General features: G+C 47.1%; 1 protein-coding gene across 2 annotated transcripts; it reads left to right on the top strand.

Annotated features, from left to right (window-relative positions):
* The first annotated feature begins 685 nt into the window (after window positions 1-685).
* Ptpn18 (protein tyrosine phosphatase non-receptor type 18) lies at window positions 686-19,642 on the top strand. Of its 2 annotated transcripts, none has more exons than XM_027386900.2 (16): window positions 686-908; window positions 3,943-4,051; window positions 4,291-4,367; window positions 4,456-4,551; window positions 4,636-4,674; window positions 11,272-11,340; window positions 12,776-12,838; window positions 13,097-13,239; window positions 14,116-14,182; window positions 14,264-14,341; window positions 14,439-14,528; window positions 14,615-14,805; window positions 15,472-15,677; window positions 16,039-16,113; window positions 16,278-16,357; window positions 19,379-19,642. In XM_027386900.2, the coding sequence occupies exons 1-15, from the start codon at window positions 816-818 to the stop codon at window positions 16,343-16,345; spliced, it is 1,464 nt and encodes a 487-aa protein (XP_027242701.1). In that variant the 5' UTR covers window positions 686-815; the 3' UTR covers window positions 16,346-16,357; window positions 19,379-19,642. The 2 variants fall into 2 exon arrangements, with proteins under 2 accessions (XP_027242701.1, XP_027242702.1); XM_027386901.2 differs by having other exon boundaries at window positions 697-908; window positions 14,717-14,805.
* The last annotated feature ends 228 nt before the right edge of the window (window positions 19,643-19,870 follow it).

Here is a 19,870-nt window from a genome sequence, read left to right as displayed (position 1 = left end):
GGTGACCTTGAATTTCTGGTTCTCTTGCCTCCACCTTTTGGATTCTGGGACTTATGGGGTGCTGGAAACGAACCCCAGAGCTTCCTTCATGCTAGGCAGACACTCTACCAAGTCAGCTACAACCTTAGAGCGGCCCCCTTCCCAGGATCCCAGGAGCTTTAGCAGCTGTGGGTGTTGTCTTCTAGTGTTGAGATCTGTTTTTTCCGTGAACTCTTTTCCAGTTCTCTTCTTCCTAGAAGGGTGTGGGTTAAGAGCTTCATGTTGGGACTAGATCATGATGTCCCCGCTTTGCCAGCAGGTTCCATAGAGAAAAAAAAAAAAAAAAAAAAAAAAAAAAAAAAACAGGCGCAGCTGTGGATGTTCGCGAGCTGCAGGCTGAGTGGCCTCACTACTCATTTGCACCAGTGAGGTGCTGGATTCACCTCACTACTTAGGAACCTGGCCTGCGACTTTAAGAGCGCAGCCATCCACCGGGAAAGGGGCGTGGAGGTGAGCCCGATCTAGGAACTGGTTCAAGCGGGTCCGAGCGTTCCGGGAGGACTCCACCGCTCCTGCATAGCAGTCTAGGCACCTGAGGCGCCATCGGGGAATTGCGGGTGGGACAGCCGCAGGACTTCCACTTCTACACCAGCCTCCGCCCGAGCCTGTGGGCATGGCAAAGCAGAATGAATTCCTAATGCGATTGGCTGGGGGGCGTAACCTTCCCGCCAATACCAGTCTTCATTGGCTGCTGGAACCGAGGCCCCGTCCCGCACTGTCTAAACTCTTGGGGGGTCCGACAGCCGCGTGCACAGACCTCGCAGGCGGGTCGCAGCATGAGTCGCCACTTGGACCTGGTGCGGAGTTTCCTGGAGCAGCTGGAGGCCCGGGACCTCCGGGAGGAAGCAATCCTTGCCCGCGAGTTCAGCGTGAGTGACACTCCAGAGATCAAGCTTCGCAGCCAGGCTGTCCCCACCGCTGTCCACCTGTGCAATGTGAAAGCTCTGCCTGTTTCTCTCGGTTCCCGGGACGTCTCCTGCCTCCGGTTCTCTGGTTTCCTCTCCCAGCACCTCTGTCGCGCTCTCACACTCTCTCTGCCTTTCTCTCTCTGCCCTCAGGTGCCCCGAGGGTGAAGTACACGGCTGCCTGGGAGGCATGGGACACACTCAGGCGTCTGTGTAGCGCTCCCGGAGCGACCCTTCTCCCTAGCAGAGCGGTGGCTGCTGCTGGGAAGGGAGGCAGCACACCTGCGCTGGACTCCAGTCCCCCACCCGGGCCACTCCTGGGTCACCTTGTAATCCCTGGGAGGAAGTGGTTTGGGGCAGCAGAAAGAGGAACAGGGAAGCTTTGTCGTTTAGCCTTTGAACTCCGGAGTTTCCAGTTTCAAGTCTATGCCCAGGGCCTTTCAGAACTGTGACCATGGGAAGTCTGGTCTCAAGTTCCAACTGTTTTGAAAATATGAATGTTAAAAGCCAAGTTGGTCTAAGAAATTAGCACATACTGGGTACTCACTGGTTAGGTGCCTTTAACACGGCTTACAAAAACTGCATCAGGCATTGCCAATCAAACCCGTGAGAGGGACTACCACTTAGTAGGCATGGCATACAATAGGTAATGAAGAATTTTAAATGTGGTGGCATACAATAAACAATGAAGAATTTTAAATGTGGTGACATGATCCAAATATGTAAACATGCTGTATCATACTTAGAAATATGCAGTATAAATATATAAAAACAAATGCGACATTAAATGACCACTTACAGCCTAGCATGGTGGCACATGCCTATAATTCCAGCAATTGGTAGCCTAAAGCAGGAGGATCACAGTGTGTTCGAGGCCAGCCTGAGCTACATAATTTGAGGCCACTCTGAAATACAGTGTGAGATTGTCTCAAAGAAAGAAAAAGATAGTTTACACAAAGACCATTATGTAACCCGATGACAATATAACACTGTGGTAGCCCACACATTTAATCCCAGTACTCAAGAGGCAGGGGCAGGCAGTTCTTTGTAAATTTGAGGTCAGCCTGGTTTACTTGGATTGCTCCAGGATAGCCAGGGCTATATTAAAAACCTTGTCTCAAAAAGCCAAAAAGCAAACAAACAAACAAAAAACAAAAAACAAAAAACAAAACAAACAAAAAACAAACCAAATAAACCAATGACAATACCATAATAATACAACAAACATCAATAACCGAACTTATTAAGTTTGCAAGTAAAATACAGAACAAAAAATATAAATTGAATGTGAATCTAAATAATTTACACATGTAAATATTATAACATAAGAAATATGTATTACATATATATACATACATATATATATGTATATATATATATATATATATATATATATATATATATATATAGCATTGGGTGTCCTGAAACTCAATCTATAGACCAGGCTGGCCTCAAACTCACAGAGATCTGCCTGCTTCTGCCTCCTGAGCTGGGATTAAAGATGTGTGCCATCACCACCAGACCTAAAATATAGAATTTATAAACAAGAAAATGTGTATAAATATGCATGTGGTATAACTTTCAGGTTGATGAAGAAAGCAGTTCTGAGGGCTCCATGCGGAATCTTGCACACACTCATGCACTCACTCACTCACTCACTCACTCACTCATGCACTCACTCATGCACTCACTCATGCACTCACTCACTCATGCACTCACTCACTCACTCATGCACTCACTCATGCACTCACTCACTCATGCACTCACTCACTCATGCACTTACTCACTCATGCACTCACTCACTCATGCACTCACTCACTCATACACTCACTCACTCATGCACTCACTCATGCACTCACTCACTCATGCACTCACTCTCATGCACTCACTCACTCACGCACTTACTCACTCATGCACTCACTCATGCACTCACTCACTCATGCACTCACTCACTCATACACTCACTCACTCATGCACTCACTCACTCATGCACTCACTCACTCATACACTCACTCATGCACTCACTCACTCATGCACTCACTCACTCATACACTCACTCATGCACTCACTCACTCATGCACTTACTCACTCATGCACTCACTCATGCACTCACTCACTCATGCACTTACTCACTCATGCACTCATGCACTAACTCACTGAGTACCTATAGAATCTTCTTATAAGTTATATATTATAACTCATATATATGATATATTGTCATGTTGTATCTTATATAAGGCTTTTATTTTTAAATCTACCCATTAAGCCATCTCCCTCACCCCAGTTTCATTTGTTTGGGGATGGAGATCTTTTGCGTACCACAGCACCTATGTAGACGTCAGAGAACAAGTTTCTGGTGTTGCTTCTCACTCCTTATTATGGTGTGGGATCTGGGGATTGAGTACAAATCTTCAGGCCTGAACGCCAAGTGCTTTTACCCACTGAGAAAACTTTTGGGTCCAGATAATGCGCATTTTATTACTTATGATACAGTATAATGTGGATTGAGTGTGCAGGTCTGGAGGGCAAGCTCTTTGTGGGACCTTTGGCAAGTTGCTCAACCGCTTCCTACATCAGCTTTCATCTGCAAAATGGGGACAGTGGAGAGTTTCCACTTAGGAAGACCGAATCACCCAGCACGGGGCACGTTTTGCACTTACTGTTGCTGGATATTCTTATTCTTATTCTTATTCTTTTGGTTTCTCTGTGTAGCTTTGGAGCCTATCCTGGCACTCGCTCTGGAGACCAGGCTGGCCTCGAACTCACAGAGATCCGCCTGCCTCTGCCTCCCGAGTGCTGGGATTAAAGGCATGCGCCACCAACGCCGGCTTATGTTGCTGGATATTATTACACAGATCCTTTTGCTGATGGATCTGCACTAGTCTTTCATAGTCTGTTGAACTCTTTGGATGTTTCAGCATCCCAATACTCTGACCTGGCTTCTTTCTTCTTCTCTCTTGCCTTTTCTCTTCTTTTGACTCATGGTGCCTTCTGCCAGGATATTAAGGCCCGCTCAGTGGCCTGGAAGACTGGAGGTGTGTGCTCCACTAAGGTCGGCAGTCGGCTTGGGAACACGAAGAAGAACCGCTACAAAGACATAGTGCCATGTAAGTCAGTGGATAGGGAGTCAATACCACTTTCAGGAATGCTAGGTGGCAGAGCCCCAGTGGCAGAAGCTACCCACTGCTGGCCCCAAGAGCTCCCCAAAGCATTCTAACCCCCCCCCCCAATACTTGAGGCAGCTGCATTATTCCCTGAAGCCACAAGGGACAGTGCTCTGCTACCCTGCTTGCTTTCGCCTGGGGTACTTGGCCTACATCTCTCCATGTGTCTCACCCACTGGCAGATGATGAGACGCGTGTTATCCTTTCCCTGCTGCAGGAGGAGGGACATGGAGATTACATCAATGCCAACTTCATCCGGGTCAGGCTAGTAACTAGGGAAGAGGTGGCTTGGGCAAGGGTGGGGAGGGTGGGCTTCAGGATCTTGTAAATGAATGGGTCTTTCCCAGGGCACAGATGGAAGCCAGGCCTACATCGCAACACAAGGACCCCTGCCTCATACTCTGTTGGACTTCTGGCGCCTGGTTTGGGAGTTTCGGGTGAAGGTCAGCTTTGAGGGACAAAGGGGCATGGCTCTGGGTCTCCCTCTTTCCTGTTTCTCCTTACCAACGGCCCCCTTCCTTGTCTAGGTGATCCTGATGGCCTGTCAAGAGACAGAGAATGGACGGGTATGCACCCTCAACCTCCCAGCATGCAAGGAAGGCTTGTGTAGGGAGGAGGGAGAAGGAATTTTGGGGTCTCCTTCTTGTCCCTAGGACCCTGGGCCCAGTCCTTGGCTGACTCCACTATAGCTCTGCAAAAGCCGCTAGTCATAGTTTTATCTTGAGCTTTCATTGTTTTGTTTTTCTGAGACAGGGTTTCTCTGTGTAACAATCCTGGCTGTTCTGGAACTCACTTTGTAGACTAGGCTGGCCTGGAACTCACAGAGATCCACCTACCTCTGTCTCCTGAGTGCTGGGATTAAAGGAGTGCTCAACCACCACCTGGCTGCCTTGATCCTTTTGCTTTTGATCATGGCGTTGTCCCCTCAGTGCTGTCAGCCTGGGCTTTCCACCAGCCCATGACATGGTGGAGGACCCGAAATGAACAGTTTCACCTCTGCTCTTTCTGTCCTCCTCCCTGCTTTACATATGCTGGTCTTGGCTATTCCTCAGATGAGCCGGAGAGGGTTCTGCTCCTGCCAGTGCTATGGCTGTCCTCTGCCTTAGACATTGCTTGCTCAGTTACCTGGGTAGTCACATGGCTTCCTGCTCCCCAGCACGCCCACCTGTAACTCCTTCCTTTTCTACCTCAACAGTTCTTATCCACCTCAATGCGCTGGATAATTCTAAATGTGAAATACACATGACAGTAATATGGTTACGCTACACAAGCTATTGTTTTTGCTACACAAGCTAATGTCTTTTTACTGGAATCCAGTTCACCTGTTTAGCCAGTCATAGCAGCTCCCTCCTCTGCTTGCAGTACTTAGGAGGCCAAAGTGAGAGGATGGAAAGTTGAAATCAGCTTGGGCAACTTAGGAGACCATCAACATTTCCATCAAGCCGTTAGCAGTCACACCCCATGTTTAGAGCCACAGGCAACTCCCTAGTCTAGTTCCGATCACTGCAGGTTTGCCTATTCTGCCTGCTTCACATACAGTGGAATTGGGCAGCCTGCGTCTTTTGGGCCTGGCTTCTTTCTCTTTGTGTTTTTGGCTCGTGCATGTAGCAGTGTGTTCATGGTTCACTCCTTTTTGTTGACGAATAGTGCCCCATTGAATGTTTCTACATTTCACTCCTCTAAGCAGTTTGTAGATGCTGGGTTATTCAAGTATTTTGGCTTCAATGAATCACCCTAGTATGAACATTCATATGCAAGTCTTTGAGTGGACATCAACTTTCGTTTCTCGAGTATATATGGGGTGGAATTGCTGGGTCATGGAGGAACTCTATTTTTAACTCCATTTTAAGGAAGTGACAAACTGTTTTCCATCGTAGCTGCATCAGGTTGCGTTTTCATCCACAATGCATGATAACTCTGGTTTCGTTAGGTCCTCGCCAGCATTTGTTATTCTCTTTTTAAATACATTTCACTTACTGGGTGTGGGGCATGTGATGCGTGCATGTGTATACTGTGGAATGGAGGTGAGAGAAAACTTTGGGAATTAGTTCTCTTTTTCCACCATGTGGCTCCTGGGACTGAACACAAGGTCAGTCCCTGGCAACAAGTGCCTTTTTCTGATGAGCCATCTTGCCTGCTTTTTTCTCTGTATAGCCATTGTTGGGAATACGAAGGAGTCTCTAATTGGGTCTTTTAAAACATATAAAAATACATATAAACATAAAATTTGCCTTTTAAGATCTGAAAAGATGTCTGAAAGTTAAGAGTACTTGTTGCTCTTATAGAGGACCAGAACGCAGCTTACAACTGCCTGTGTCTCCAGCCCCAGAGGGATCTGATGCCCTCTTCTGGCCTTGTTAGGCATCCAAACACATCTAACATTCACACACACACACACACACACACACACACACACACACACACACACACACACAGCATAAAGCCCCTCTTTCCCCTGAATTGCCTTCTGTTTCTGGTTTATTTCACTTGATGTTTTCAAGGTGTGTCCATGTTGTCACATCAGAATTTCATTCTTTTTAAGACTGACTATGCCATTGCTTTATGTCATATTTCCTTTACTGACTCATGTGTTGATAGACATTTGGGCTGCTTCTACCTTTTAGACTACTTTGGATAATGCTGTTTGCATACACTGGTGAACAGTTATCTGTTTGGTTCTGGGTTTTGTTTTACTTCACTTATGTGTGTCAGTGTGTACTTGTGTCTGTGTGTCAGTGTACCCATGTGTGTGGTTATGGATGTGGCACCCGTGTGCATACATCTCACTATGTCACCCTGGCTGGCCTGGGACTCAATGTGTGGACAAGGTTGGTCTCAAACTCACAGAGATCCACCTGTCCCTGCCCCCTGCTCCTGCCACATTGCTAGGTTTAAAAGGCTTGTGACACTTTGTCTGAATTCTTATTCCTTTTGAAGCAGTATATATGTCCCTGAACTCAGTGCTTGAATTTTCCCAGTTAGCTTCGAAGCCAGCAAGCCCCAGAGATCTTCCTGTCTCTGCCCACTCTGAGCTGGGACTGCAGGTATACAGAGGATGCCTGGCTTGTTATATGGGCTCCGGGATCTGAACTCCAATGCTCATGGTTGTGCAGCAAGCAAGCACTCCTAATTGCTGAGCTATCTTTTTAGCACCCTCTACTTTTAGTTCTTTTAATGTAACTCTGCAGTAGAATTGCTGTTTAATTTTTTTTTTCCACAGTGGCTATACCTCTAATGATTCCACCAGCTAGGGGTTTGAGTTTCTCCATATGTTCACTAACACTTCCTATTTGTGTGTGTGTGTGTGTGGTGTGTGTGTGTGTGTGTGTGTGTGTGTGTGTGTGTGTGTGTGTGTGTGTGTGCTTTTGCACACACATATGGAGGCCAGAGGAGGATGTCAGGTATCCTGCTTTATCAGCTTTATCAACTTTCTGCCTGTTGCCCTAGAGACAGGGTCTTCCACTTAGCCTGGAGCTAGGTTTGCAACCAAGCCCCAGTCATCCTCCTGCCTCTGCCTCTACAGTGCTGGGGTTACAGGTGCAACCCAGTCTTCCCATGTAGGTACCGGGTGTTTGAATTCAGATTCTCATTCTTGTTCATCAGTTGCCCTTACCCATGAACCCTCTCTCCAGCTCAACAGTCATTATTTTACACTTCCCACTCATTAAGAAAACCACTCACAGGAATAGAGAGATGGCTTAGTGGTTAAGAGTGCATTCTGCTATTGCAGAGGACCAGAATTTGGTTCTTAGCACCAACATCAAGTAGCTCACAATCACTTGTAACTCCACCTCCAGGGGATCCAACCATCCTGGGCTCTGCAGGCGCCTGCATTCACATACACATGACCTCCCCAATTGAAAATAATAAAGATAAATCTTTTTTTTTTTGAGACAGGGTTTCTCTGCATAGCCCTTACTATCCTGGAACTCACTTTGTCAACCAGGCTGGCCTTGAACTCAGATATCCACCTGCCCCTGCTTCCTTATTGCTGGGATTGAAGGCGTGTTTTTATCCTGAAGCTATGTTGGTTTGTCAAGGTTTTTGCCCCTCCATCTATTCATATGACCCAGTGTTTTTTGCTATGTAGTTTATTAATATGATATTTGACACCAACTGGTTGTTTTTAATCATTTGTCTCTTCCTGCCTCCCTCCCTCCCTCCCTCCCTCCCTCCCTCCTCCCTCCCTCCCTCCCGGTGTGTGTGTGTGTGTGTGTGTGTGTGTGTGTGTGTGTGTGTGTGTGTGGTGAGTCATAGCATGAGTGTGTGTGGTGGTTACAGGACAACCTCTGGTGTTGGTCTTTACCCTCTGCCTTGTTGGAAACAGGGTCTTCTGTTGCTTTGTCACTAACCCGAAAGCTTCCAGGGATTGTGTCTTCTGTCTTGAAAGAATGCTAGAATTATAAACACACTCTACTGTGTGCAGCATTGCATATGCTCTGGAGATCCAAAGTTGGATCTCCAGCAAGTGCTGGATTTCCCACCAAACCATCTCCCCAGCTCTGACACTAGTAGATTTTCATTGTCAAAAAATTGTGCATTCCTAGGATTAATCCTGCTTGGTCATGATGTATAATAGTTGGCTAGTATTTTCTTGAGAATTTGGGCTCTAAGTTCATGAGACATTGTTGGGTACTTTGTTTTCCTTGTGATCCCTGGTTTGGGTAGGATCATACTCGGCTTTAGTGTGCTAAGTCATGTTCATGCTCCTTCAGGTTTTCTTGTTTTGTTTTTGCAAGGATGTGTGAAGGGTTGGTATTGATTCTGCCTTACTTGTTTAGCAAATGCCACTAGATTGTTTTTTACAGGAGGCAAAAATGTGAGAAATGTTTTAAAGTAGCCACATACCTGCTTTTGTCTTTGTTCTTTACTGTTTTCTATACATTCAAGTTTCTATCTAGTGTCCTGTTTCATTTATATGAGAATCTTCTCCTCATGATTTGCATGTAATGAATTTGCCTAGTTTTTTTTGTTTTTGTTTTTGTTTTAGATCTTTATCTATTATATATACAGTGTTCCTCCTGCACGTATGATTGGATACCAGAAGAGGGCACCAGATCTCATTATAGATGCTTGTGAGCCACCATGTGGTTGCTGAGAATTGAACTCAGGTCCTCTGGAAGAGCAACCAGTGCTCTTAACCTCTGAGCCATCTCTCAAGCACCCTTGTCTCATTTTTTTTTTTGTGTGTGTGTGTATGACAAGGTTTCTATTTTATTAATTTACCTGAGGGGGGAATATGAGTGTGCCATGGCCCATGTGTGTGTGTGGAGGTCAGAGAACAGCTGTTCAAGAGTTACTTCTCTCCTTTGGCCATGTGGGACCTGGGGCTAAAACTCTGGTTGTCAGGTTTGGTGGCAAGCAACTTTACCAGCTGAACTAACTATCTAGCACAAGGTTTCTTTTTTATTCCAATATTCTTAGGATATCACATGATTGCCTTCTGGATTGTAGAATTTCTGAAAGAACAGCCGAGAGTTGGTGGCGCACGCTTTTAATCCCAGCACTCAGGAGGCAGAGGCAGGCAGATCTCTGTGAGTTCGAGGCCAGCATGGTCTACAGAGCAAGTGCTAGGATAGGCTCCAAAGCTACACAGAGAAACCCTGTCTCGAAAAAACAAAAAAACAAACAAATAAAAAAAATGATTTCTGAAAGAAATTGTCATCCCACTTGCTTTGCTTTTAAGACTTTTCTCTTTATTATTATTAACTTTCTTTCTTTTTTATTATTATCATTTTTCTTTCATTTATTTGTCAGTTGGGTCATGGTGTGCTTCAACATCATTTTCTTTATGTATTTCCCCCCTCAGTGCAGATTATCAACTTTATTAGCCTCTAGTTCATCAGCTTTGGGAAACTTTCAGCTTTTATTTCTTCAAGTATGATTTCTGTTCTCCCTGGGACTAGAGAGATGGCTCGGTGGTTAAGAGCACTGACTGTTCTTCCAGAGGAGCCAAGTTCAATTCCCAGAATCTACATGGGGGCTCACAACAATTTGCAACTCCAGTCCAAGAGATCCAATGCCCTTCTCTAGCCTCAGGCACGAGGCATGTACCTAGTGTCCAGACATACATGTAGGTAAAACACCCCAACACATAAAATAGTGAATTAATTTTTTAATTAAATTTTTTTCTGTCCATCTCTCCTCTTCTGGACTCCAGGTATCACCTGTTGTGTCCCACAAAGGACTGATTCTCTTGTTTTCCTATCTTCTCTTTTTGCTTTGTTTCTGTTGCAATGTATTCATGTTCAGCACTTTTCTTTCTTTTTGGGTTTAACCTGCTACTAGTGAATTTCAAGTGTTGTAGAATTCCATTTAGGAATGGTTTTGCATCTCACACTTCATTCTTTGTTCTATTCATCTTTCCATTTTGACTATTTATATTGCTATTTGAAGGTCTTTGCCTCTTTCCTCTGTTGCTTCTGGGTCTTTTTCTGCTCCTTCATTATTTCCCTGGTAACAAGTCACATGTCACTATATCTTTGTTTGTCAAGGACATTGTTATGCTGGGTGTTTTAAGTGCCGCATAGTTCAGTGTCAGATTGTGTTGAAGTGTTTTACTTTTCTAGGAAGGTGGCCAAATCTCTTGGATATTTTATCATCTGACCCTTTCTGTTTCCCTGGTTTGTTTGCGTAGCTCTCTCTTCCCTGAAAATTCTGTGTTGCCCTCTCTGAGACATCACCTGCGCTTCTTTAGTTTCTACAGCTTAGTGACACATCAAGGCAGTAGTCCACTTAGTGACCACAGCCTTACAGCGCTCGTATCTGTGCTGAGAAGCAGTGGTTTATGACTTAGTTCTAGTTCCAGGCCGTAGGAAGATGTCCTGAGCATCTTCTCCCAGTATGATCAAAAGCTTGCCCCTCTGTGAGTTCAAGGCCAGCCTGGTCTGCAGAGTGAGTTCCAGGACAGCCAGAGCTGTTACACAGAGAAACCCTGTCTCAAAAACAACAACAACAACAAACAAAACAAAACAAAATAAATAAATAAATACAAATACAAAAGCTTGACCCTATGGAGTGTGCACGTGTTTAATGTCCCACTCTGTAGCTGGGCTCTATTACAACCCCAGCAGCTGGCCCTTCCACACGTCACACTTAGGGTGTCTTGTCACTCTGGAAGTGACCGCCCTGTTCACTCTTGCCTTTCCTCCCTCCCTCTGCAGAAGAAGTGTGAAAGGTACTGGGCCCAGAAGCAGGAGCCTCTGCAGATTGGGCCTTTCTGCATCACCCTGGTGAGCTGGGGCAGGGATGGGGTGGGTGGGAACAAGGAGGGCTCTGCAGGCATTGGGAGGTGTGGGAGATCTCAAGGAAGATGTACAGAATGAGAAGCCTGGGGCTGGACCTGGAAGGATGAGCCATTTTCTCACAGCTCTCTTACACCGTGGGAAACCCAGAATACTCTGGGTTTGTCATGCATGCCCCCAGAACACAACTTAAAGCTTTTAAAACTTATTTTCACTTTTATTATTTTATTGTTGTCATGAGTGTGTGTGTGTGTGTGTGTGTGTGTGTGTGTGTGTGTGTGTGTTGCTGGAGAGAGAATCAAGGGAATCAACACTTCATACATGCTGTGTAAGTGTTCTTCCCAGGCCCTAGCACTTTTGACAATGTCTACTGTTACCTCTGTAACCAAATCTACCTGTTCAGGTTTCTGCAATTCCTATTTCTTTACCATGTGCAGAGAACTGGAGGAAGTAGTCCTTCATTGAGGAAGTTAACCATTAACAGATGCAATGAGGCCATTCTATTTCAGAACAATAGAACTCTCTTGTGTTGAATATGGATGGATTAATTTGGTTTCTATAGTCATTCCTCTTTCCCTTTCTGACAAAAGTTTTCTTGAAATCTTTGGGAGAAGTTTGGGCCAAAGGAAAATCTATAAATATTATCAGTATAGAAATTTATTTGAATTAAAAATATATGGCTATATTTACAATAACATAATACTTACCTAAAGGAAATATCATTGGCTGTGAAACCTGGTTTTTATTTTTTGTTTTTTTGATTTTGTTTTTTTTTTTTTTTTTTGAGACAGGGTTTCTCCATGTAGCCTTAGCTGTTCTGAAACTCAATCTGTAGACCAGGCTGTCCTCAGACTCACAGAGATCTGCCTGCCTCTTCCTCCCGAGTGTTGGGATTAAAGGCATGTATAACCACCACCTAGCTGACTGTGAAGCCATTTAAAATATTCTTTTGAAGTTAAAAAAAATATGTAATGAGAATGTACAAGATAACAAAACCCATAAGTTCACTGAGGATTGAGAATTGTAACAAGGACACACCAAGTGAGCTAGCCTAACAGAGTCTCAATTGTAAGCCATGACCAGCAAGCTCTCCTGTCTCTTAACCACATGGGAAATAAATCTATGATCCCGGGAATGTAAGAACAGCAGCACAGGTCAGAGAATTTTTTTTAAATGTTTTTTAGTATTTAGCTTTAATCAAGAATGCTTTGCTTCCATCAGGCCTGGTAGTACACGTGTCATCCCAGTACATGGGAAGCTGAGGCAGGAGGATCTCATGCTGGAGGCCAGCCTGGACTCTATAGCAAGACCTGTCTCAAAAACAAAAACAAAACCCAAACCCTTGCTTTCTAGAAATATGAAATGTGTCGCTGAAGGTCTCTGCTTCTCATTTGTTTTCTCTTTCCTCTTCTCACATGCTCAGACAAAGGAGACACCAGTGAATGCAGACATCATTCTCAGGACCCTCCAGGTTACATTCCAGAAGGTACCAAAAGGGCAAAGGTGAAGGGGCTCTTGCATGGGAGGAGCTGTTTCCACGGCTGTAAAATGGGCGCTCACGATAGTAATCAGTTTTCATCCCCCTCGGTTATAACGCAGTGGGTTTGTTTGTCTTTGTGGTGCTGGGGATGGAGCCCACAGCCTTGTACATGCTATATGCAAGGGCTCTTCAGCGGAGCCTTATCTGGTGGATTTAAATGGAACATGCTTAGAACTCTAGTATGTTTTTCTATCCTCTGTTCAGGAATCCCGCTGTGTGCGCCAGCTACAGTATATGTCTTGGCCTGACCACGGGGTTCCCAGCAGTCCTGATCACATTCTCACCATGGTGGAGGAAGCCCATCGTCTCCAAGGAGCTGGTCCTGGACCCCTCTGTGTCCACTGCAGGTTTAGGGAAATGGGCTTTCTGGGGGTGTGGGGAGGCAGACCGGAGAGGGTGAGAAAAGCAAGGAAGAGAGGTTATGGCTTGGAACCAGCCTTCCCCTTTCAGTTGCCTCGTTGGAGAAACTTGTAGCCACATATTCATGATACAACGAGCTGGAGCTGGAATCGTTAGCATTTGTCGAGCACAGGCTGCCTACTGGGGAGTACGCATATAGCTGATATGTCACAAGCCTAAGTGAATAAAAAGGGTTTTCTTGCTCTGAAGAAATAGCTTAGTGGGTAAGGTACTTGCCGTACAAGGACTTGAGTTCAGGTCTCTAGCACCCAGGAATAGCCAGGACAGGTGGCTTGTCCCTGTAACCCAAGGGCTGGGTGAAGGGTAGACATGTGGATCCGTGGGGCTTGCTAGCCAGCCAGTCAAGCCAATTTGTGAGCACCCAGTTTAGTAAGAGACCCTGACTCAAATATAATGTTGATCTCTGGTCTCCTCTGTCTCTGTTTCTCTGTCTCTGTTTCTCTGTCTCTCTCTCTGTCTCTGTCTCTCTCTCACACACACTCACACCATATGAGTGCATGCTAGTGTACATAAAAGGTTTTATTTGAAGTTATAATCTAGGGATCCTTCAATTTAAGAGATGCTGCAGGGGATCTCCCTCAGCTCAGCTCCTAATTCTCCATGTAGAAGGGGCTGTGGCATCTATCTGTACCGTTCAGCAGGCCTGCCTTCCCAGCACTTAGGAAACAGATCCAGAAGTCCAGGCCAGCCTGGGCAACACAGCAAGACCTATGGGAAGGGGGAGGAGAGCAAGAATGGAAGAACGGGGAAAAAGTCGCTGTGAGCAGGCGGTGATGGAGCCTGCTCTGATTCTTGCTTGTCAGTGCCGGCTGCGGACGAACAGGTGTCCTGTGTGCTGTTGATTACGTGAGGCAGCTGCTGCTGACCCAGGTATGAGGCAGACTTCTCTGTGTGCGGTGTGTCCCACACCTGCCTACCACGGCCTGTTCACACTCCCCCTCTCTGTCCCAGACAATCCCACCCAATTTCAGCCTCTTCGACGTGGTCCTTGAGATGCGGAAACAGCGGCCTGCTGCGGTGCAGACAGAGGTGTGTGCTTGCCCCACCTTCCCGTTCCCGGGGACACAGGGAGGCTTCTGTATTTCCCCGGTTTCCCTTCTCAGTGACCGACCACTCACCCCAACAGGAGCAGTACAGGTTCCTGTACCACACAGTGGCCCAGTTATTCTCCCGTACTCTCCAGAAAGCCAGCCCCCACTACCAGAATCTCAAGGAGGTACAAAGGAGCTCCTGGGCAACACTCTCACTCCCCTCCTGAGAACAGGGACCGACTCACTGTGAAAGGCGCCTTTGCCTCCTCAGGGCTCCTTCCCCAGGCTGTCCCCTCATGAGCTTACCTCAGCACCCACAGTGACCAGCATAAGGAGTGTGGCCTCACCACCCTCCCCGCCTGATTTCCTGCAGAACTGTGCCCCAATCTGCAAGGATGCCTCATCTCTCAGGACCTCCCCAGCCCTGTCTGCCACATCCCGCCCTCCAGGCGGGGTTCTCAGGTACTGGCTGACACTCACAGCCCACTGTTTCTCTGACCCACCAACCTCTACAGTCTGGATTAGCTTTCCCTTGCTCTTCCAGACCGTAACTAGTTAGGCAAATAAGTTTTAGGCTCTCTCTCTCTCTCTCTCTCTCTCTCTCTCTCTCTCTCTCTCTCTCTCTCTGTCTCTCTGTCTCTCTCTCTCTGTCTCTCTCTCTCTCGTGTGTGTGTGTGTGTGTGTGTGTGTGTGTGTGTGTATACACTTGTGTGTACACACTACTGGGAGGTCAGAGGACAACCTTAGGCATGGGGCCTCACCTTCTACGTGTTTTGAGACAGTCTAGTCTCATTTTGCATACTGTCAGGCTGTGGGGGACTCACCTGTGTCTGTCTCCCATCTCATGTAGGAGTTTTGGGGTAACACACACACACACACGCTTGCCTTCGCTTGGGCCTTCACTAGTTCCACTTGGCAATCTGTCCCCGTCCCCTCCTGCTGTATGGGTACTAGGGACACGGAACCCCGCTTTCAGCCCTCGGGTGGCCCGCCCCTTCCCTCCTTTCCTGCTCTGGGGACTGGGGCAGGCAAGCAGGAAGGAAGCCGGCAGCCTGGGGTGAGCTTGCTCCCTCCCCTGCTCTCCCTGTGCTCGGCGCTTTCACTTCCTCTGCTTGCTGCCCGCTGCAGGAGCATCTCGGTGCCCGGGCCCCCGACCCTTCCCATGGCCGACACTTACGCCGTGGTGCAGAAGCGTGGCGCCCCCGCGGGCACAGGGCCGGGGACGCGGGTGCCTAGCAGCGCGGACGCCCCAATCTACAGCCAGGTGGCTCCGCGTTCCCAGCGGCCGGTGGCACACACCGAGGACGCGAGGGGGACGACACCACCCGGCCATGGTGAGTCGGGGCCCGCCCGGGATGCGGGGTGAGGGCGACCCGCGCGCACCTGTTCCCATGTTCCCCACCTGCTCCGGGTGGGGATGGAGGGTCTAAGCGGCAGTTCCAGACCTATTCTGGCCTCATCCCGGGACTCTTGACTGTCGGGGTTCAAACCCGAAAGTGAACCCCATGTCAGGTAGGTTTCAGTTGAGAGGTTGGGTCTAGCGGGGCCCCAAAGACAGACCTCCGGACTTGGCGACGCCCAAGGCTCCGCCTCCAACCGGCTACCTCGGGAAGACAAGTCTGGGGCTGAGCTCTAGAGTCACTGGGACTCCAGAAGGCTGCTTGAGCTGACCCGTAGGGTTTCTCCCGCCCTCAGTTCCTGCGGATCAAAACCCTCCCGGGCCTGATGCCTATGAAGAAGTAACAAATGGAGCGCAGACGGGTGCCCTCGGTAAGTCAGTTAGAGCCCAGGGTGCAGTTTTGGAAAGCCCCAGGAGTTTGGGAGTGCGGGACTCAGGCTGTCCTTCACATACCAGGATCTGGGGATGCACGGATGGGGTTTTCGGAGAGTTTACCCTTTCACGCTTCAACTTCTGCATGGCACCCTTCTCTCAGGCTTCAACTTGCGCATTGGAAGACCCAAAGGGCCACGGGATCCTCCAGCGGAGTGGACAAGGGTGTGAGGGCTGTGCCAGGTAAGCTCAGTAGGGGCTGGACTTCTGCAGCCAAAATGCTGCTGTGCGCTGTGCTGGGAACAGGATTTATGGGTCTGCATCAAAACAAAAGTTTCTCAGGGTGGAAAAAATAAGGGTTTTGCCCAATGGTTAATAGCAATCAAAGCCCGAGGCTTGGAGAGGTAAGTGGGAGATCGCTGGTTGTGAATCTACCCTGAGAAAAATTAAGAAAAAACATCAGGAGTAGGCATTGCAAGCCCCCTCCGCACATACCCAAGAGGATATAATAATCTATTGGTAAGCTTCCAGAGATGGAACCCTCCCCACAGAATGAGAGATATATCCTCAGTACTGGGACCTCCTTTGCCCGGACAATCAGGTGACCACAGGGGGATGAGGCAGATGGTCCCTGAGGATAGGTCGATGGCCCTCATGCTATTCAGACAGATCCAGGTCAAGTCTAGCTATATCCAAGTGGACTAACCCCAGACAGGCAGAAAGAAAGAAAGAAAGAAAGAAAGAAAGAAAGAAAGAAAGAAAGGAAGAAAGGAGATTCTAGATAGGAAAACATATGGTTCACCAAATTTGGACATTGAGCTAGATCCCTAAATACCCACACCTCTGGAGGGGTTGTCTATGGCAAAACAGATGGACCTCAGCCAGAGAGAAATCAATCAATCAATAGCCTTTAAGACCAGTCCTAGCCAGTGATCCCAGTCCCCCAAAGTCAGACCCTCCCTCTGTCAGCTAGAGAGCCAGATAGACTCTAGCTAGACAGAACTCCAGACATAAACAGATTCCAGATGAACTGAGAGACAGACATCCCAGCTAAACTGTGCAGACAGACTGACCTTCCAGCCATACACAGAATGGGACTGTATAAACATCACAGGTCATCTGCTAAACTCCCAATTGTCTAGACAGATGGAGCTTCTCCTACATAGAACTCCTATTTGGGTGGACACTTTGGCATTTCTCCTTTTTGTCAGATAGCTGCCAGATAGTTGAGTCAACTGGCCAGATATACATCCCTAGTTGGGCATGCATGGTCTGGATACATCCCACTATTCAGACCATGAACAGCTAGCCTGACCTGTCATAGTCTCAGGTAGAATCCCAGCTAGCAGATTGATGGACTTCCAGCCTTCATCTAGATAGGGACTCCACATAATGGCTGGACCTTTGGGTGACAAACTACCTTCGGATAGAGATAGATGGATCCCGAGTCAAAATTTGCCAGCCAAATTCCAAGCTAGATAGATAGATAGACACAAGCTAGCCAGATTACCAGGCAGGATGCCAGCTGGTCAGACATAATACTGTAGATGAGCAGACAAGCCTCCCAGATGAGTACAAATACATCTCCAGCCATACAGGTGGGGGCACAACAAATTAGAATCTGTCTAGGCAGACCCTGAGGAGGCAGAAAGGCCTATCCAAGATACTGAACACAATAGTTCACAGTTTGTAGTAGACAGTCATCCTTGAGAAGAACAATCAGGCTGCCACTTGGCAGACACACCTGCGGCCAGCTACATAGACCTCTAGCCTAATAAGACAGATGAACCAAACCCAGAGTGACAGACCTGTCACCTTCTGGATAGACACTAGTGAGACAGAAGACTTCACTGGAAAGTGAACCCCAGACAGAGTCCTAATTTGACAAAACCCTCAGACAGATGCCTGCCTGAATTGACATGCAGGTCTCCAGCTAGAGAGACATATAGCTAGACTCTCACGTAAACTCCCAATGAGCAAGAAAGATCTCCAGCTGGTCAGAGAAATGGATCACCCAGTCAGATAAATAGTACGCCATCCAGAAAGACAGAACTCCAAACCTTCTTTCTTGAGATGCAAGAAAGTAGATTCTCTTGAGATGGGAAGACAAGAATAAAATATATGCAGAATTCTCTGCCCCTGCCCCTGCCCCTGCCTCCCACCCCCCATGATGTCCACAAACAAGTCAGCATCCATATGACAGTTGTTCGTCTAGTCACTTCTGGTTATACTTTCCGACAGGCTCTTGGAAAGGCTGTCTTGAATTTGATGAAGGCTCTTACCAGGAACTTGCTTAGCTGGGCACACATTACTAGAATGATTGTTAAGAGAGTTCAGTAAGGAGCAGGTTGAAAATTCAGTCCAAGAGCTTTACACAGTGCTTCATGACTGTCAGACCACAATCAGCCCCAGGCTCCCAGGTTCACAGTGGTCCTGGGAAGTCATTGCCTTTCGAATATTTTTTTTAAAGGAGTATGAAACATGCCTTATTTGGCCACAGTGTCTGTTGGCATTGTCAAATGCTTGAAGATCTTTGTGCCATGAATAGCTCTGCAAACAGGAAGTGGGGATGAGGAGGAAACCTTGGGAATCTTCAGCCCCTCAGTTGAATCTAAACTCTAAGAGGAAAGTTGGGGCTGATCATGCTGAGAGTCAGCTTGCAGCAGAGAAGGGTCAGGGTGCCTTTTTTAAAGCATGGACTGGGAATGACCACCCTATAGTGACAAAAGGAAGGGCAGAGGAGGGACAGGGTGTCATGTTGTACATAGGTCAATCTCAAAGCCAAAACTATTGAATTAGTTAGTCTCAAAGACCATCAAAGAAAACAGTAAATTCCTGGAAACAGAGCTGTTGCAGAAAGAGGAAGAACAAACAGTTCATCCTGACAGAAGAGAAACCAAAGTTCTCTCCAGGAGGCTGGAGCCAGGATGGTTTGCAGTTGATAGGGTCAGTTCTGAGCTCAGGAAAGGGCCGTACAGGTCTTAGCTGCCCCATCTGAATATAAAGAGGGGCTGTGCTGAGTCCAAGAGAGCATGTCTCTAGGATCAGCTGGATGGGGAGACTCCCGGGTAATCTGTTGGCAGGTCCTGCCAGGTCTACCTTGGATTCTACCCTGAGCCAGGCTGCTGCTCACTTCTGACTGGACTCTGCAGCCACCTTCCTAACCTTCTTCTTATTCCCCCTTTGCCCAGGATAAATGCCAGCTGGATAGGTTTGCTGTTTTTTAATTCTGTATGATAATTATATTGGATTTCAACTTGACAGAGTGTAGAATCACCTAGGAGGCACACATCTCTGTGAGAGTCTATGGATCCGATTAGTAGAAGTGGCCCACCCTCGGTGTGGACAGCACATGCCCTGGGGTCCCGGACTGAATAAGAAGAAAGTGAGCTGAGTACCTGAATTCATCAATGCTTTCCGACTGCAGATGTAATGCCACCAGCTGCCTCATGCTCCTGCCATGACTTCCTCACCATCATGGACTATACTCTGGAACTGTGACCCCCAAATAAAACCTTCCTTCCTCAAGTTGCTTGTGTTAGGAATTTTGTCACTAATACAGGAAGTCTGGTTTTAATAAAGTCTTAGGCATTCTTTGATCTTGTTCCAAAGAAATGGGGATCTTGTTGTTGTTGTTGCCAAGGCTGACCTTCAGCTCCCAATTCTCCTGCCTCCATTTCCCAAGTTCTGAGATTATTTATTTATACCTGTAATCATTTCTTACTTTTTATTTTGAGACATCATCTCAGTAAATTT

This window comes from Cricetulus griseus (assembly GCF_003668045.3).
Source record: "Cricetulus griseus strain 17A/GY chromosome 1 unlocalized genomic scaffold, alternate assembly CriGri-PICRH-1.0 chr1_1, whole genome shotgun sequence".
Taxonomy (NCBI): domain Eukaryota; kingdom Metazoa; phylum Chordata; class Mammalia; order Rodentia; family Cricetidae; genus Cricetulus; species Cricetulus griseus.
This window is presented reverse-complemented; position numbering and strand designations above follow the sequence as displayed.

Excerpts from the sequence above, each read along its gene's own strand:
- Ptpn18 (XM_027386900.2), top strand. The coding sequence starts at position 816 with ATGAGTCGCCACTTGGACCTGGTGCGGAGTTTCCTGGAGCAGCTGGAG. Across the intron at positions 4,368-4,455 it reads TCAATGCCAACTTCATCCGG|GGCACAGATGGAAGCCAGGC; the intron begins GTCAGGCTAGTA and ends GGTCTTTCCCAG. Across the intron at positions 4,675-11,271 it reads AAGAGACAGAGAATGGACGG|AAGAAGTGTGAAAGGTACTG; the intron begins GTATGCACCCTC and ends CTCCCTCTGCAG.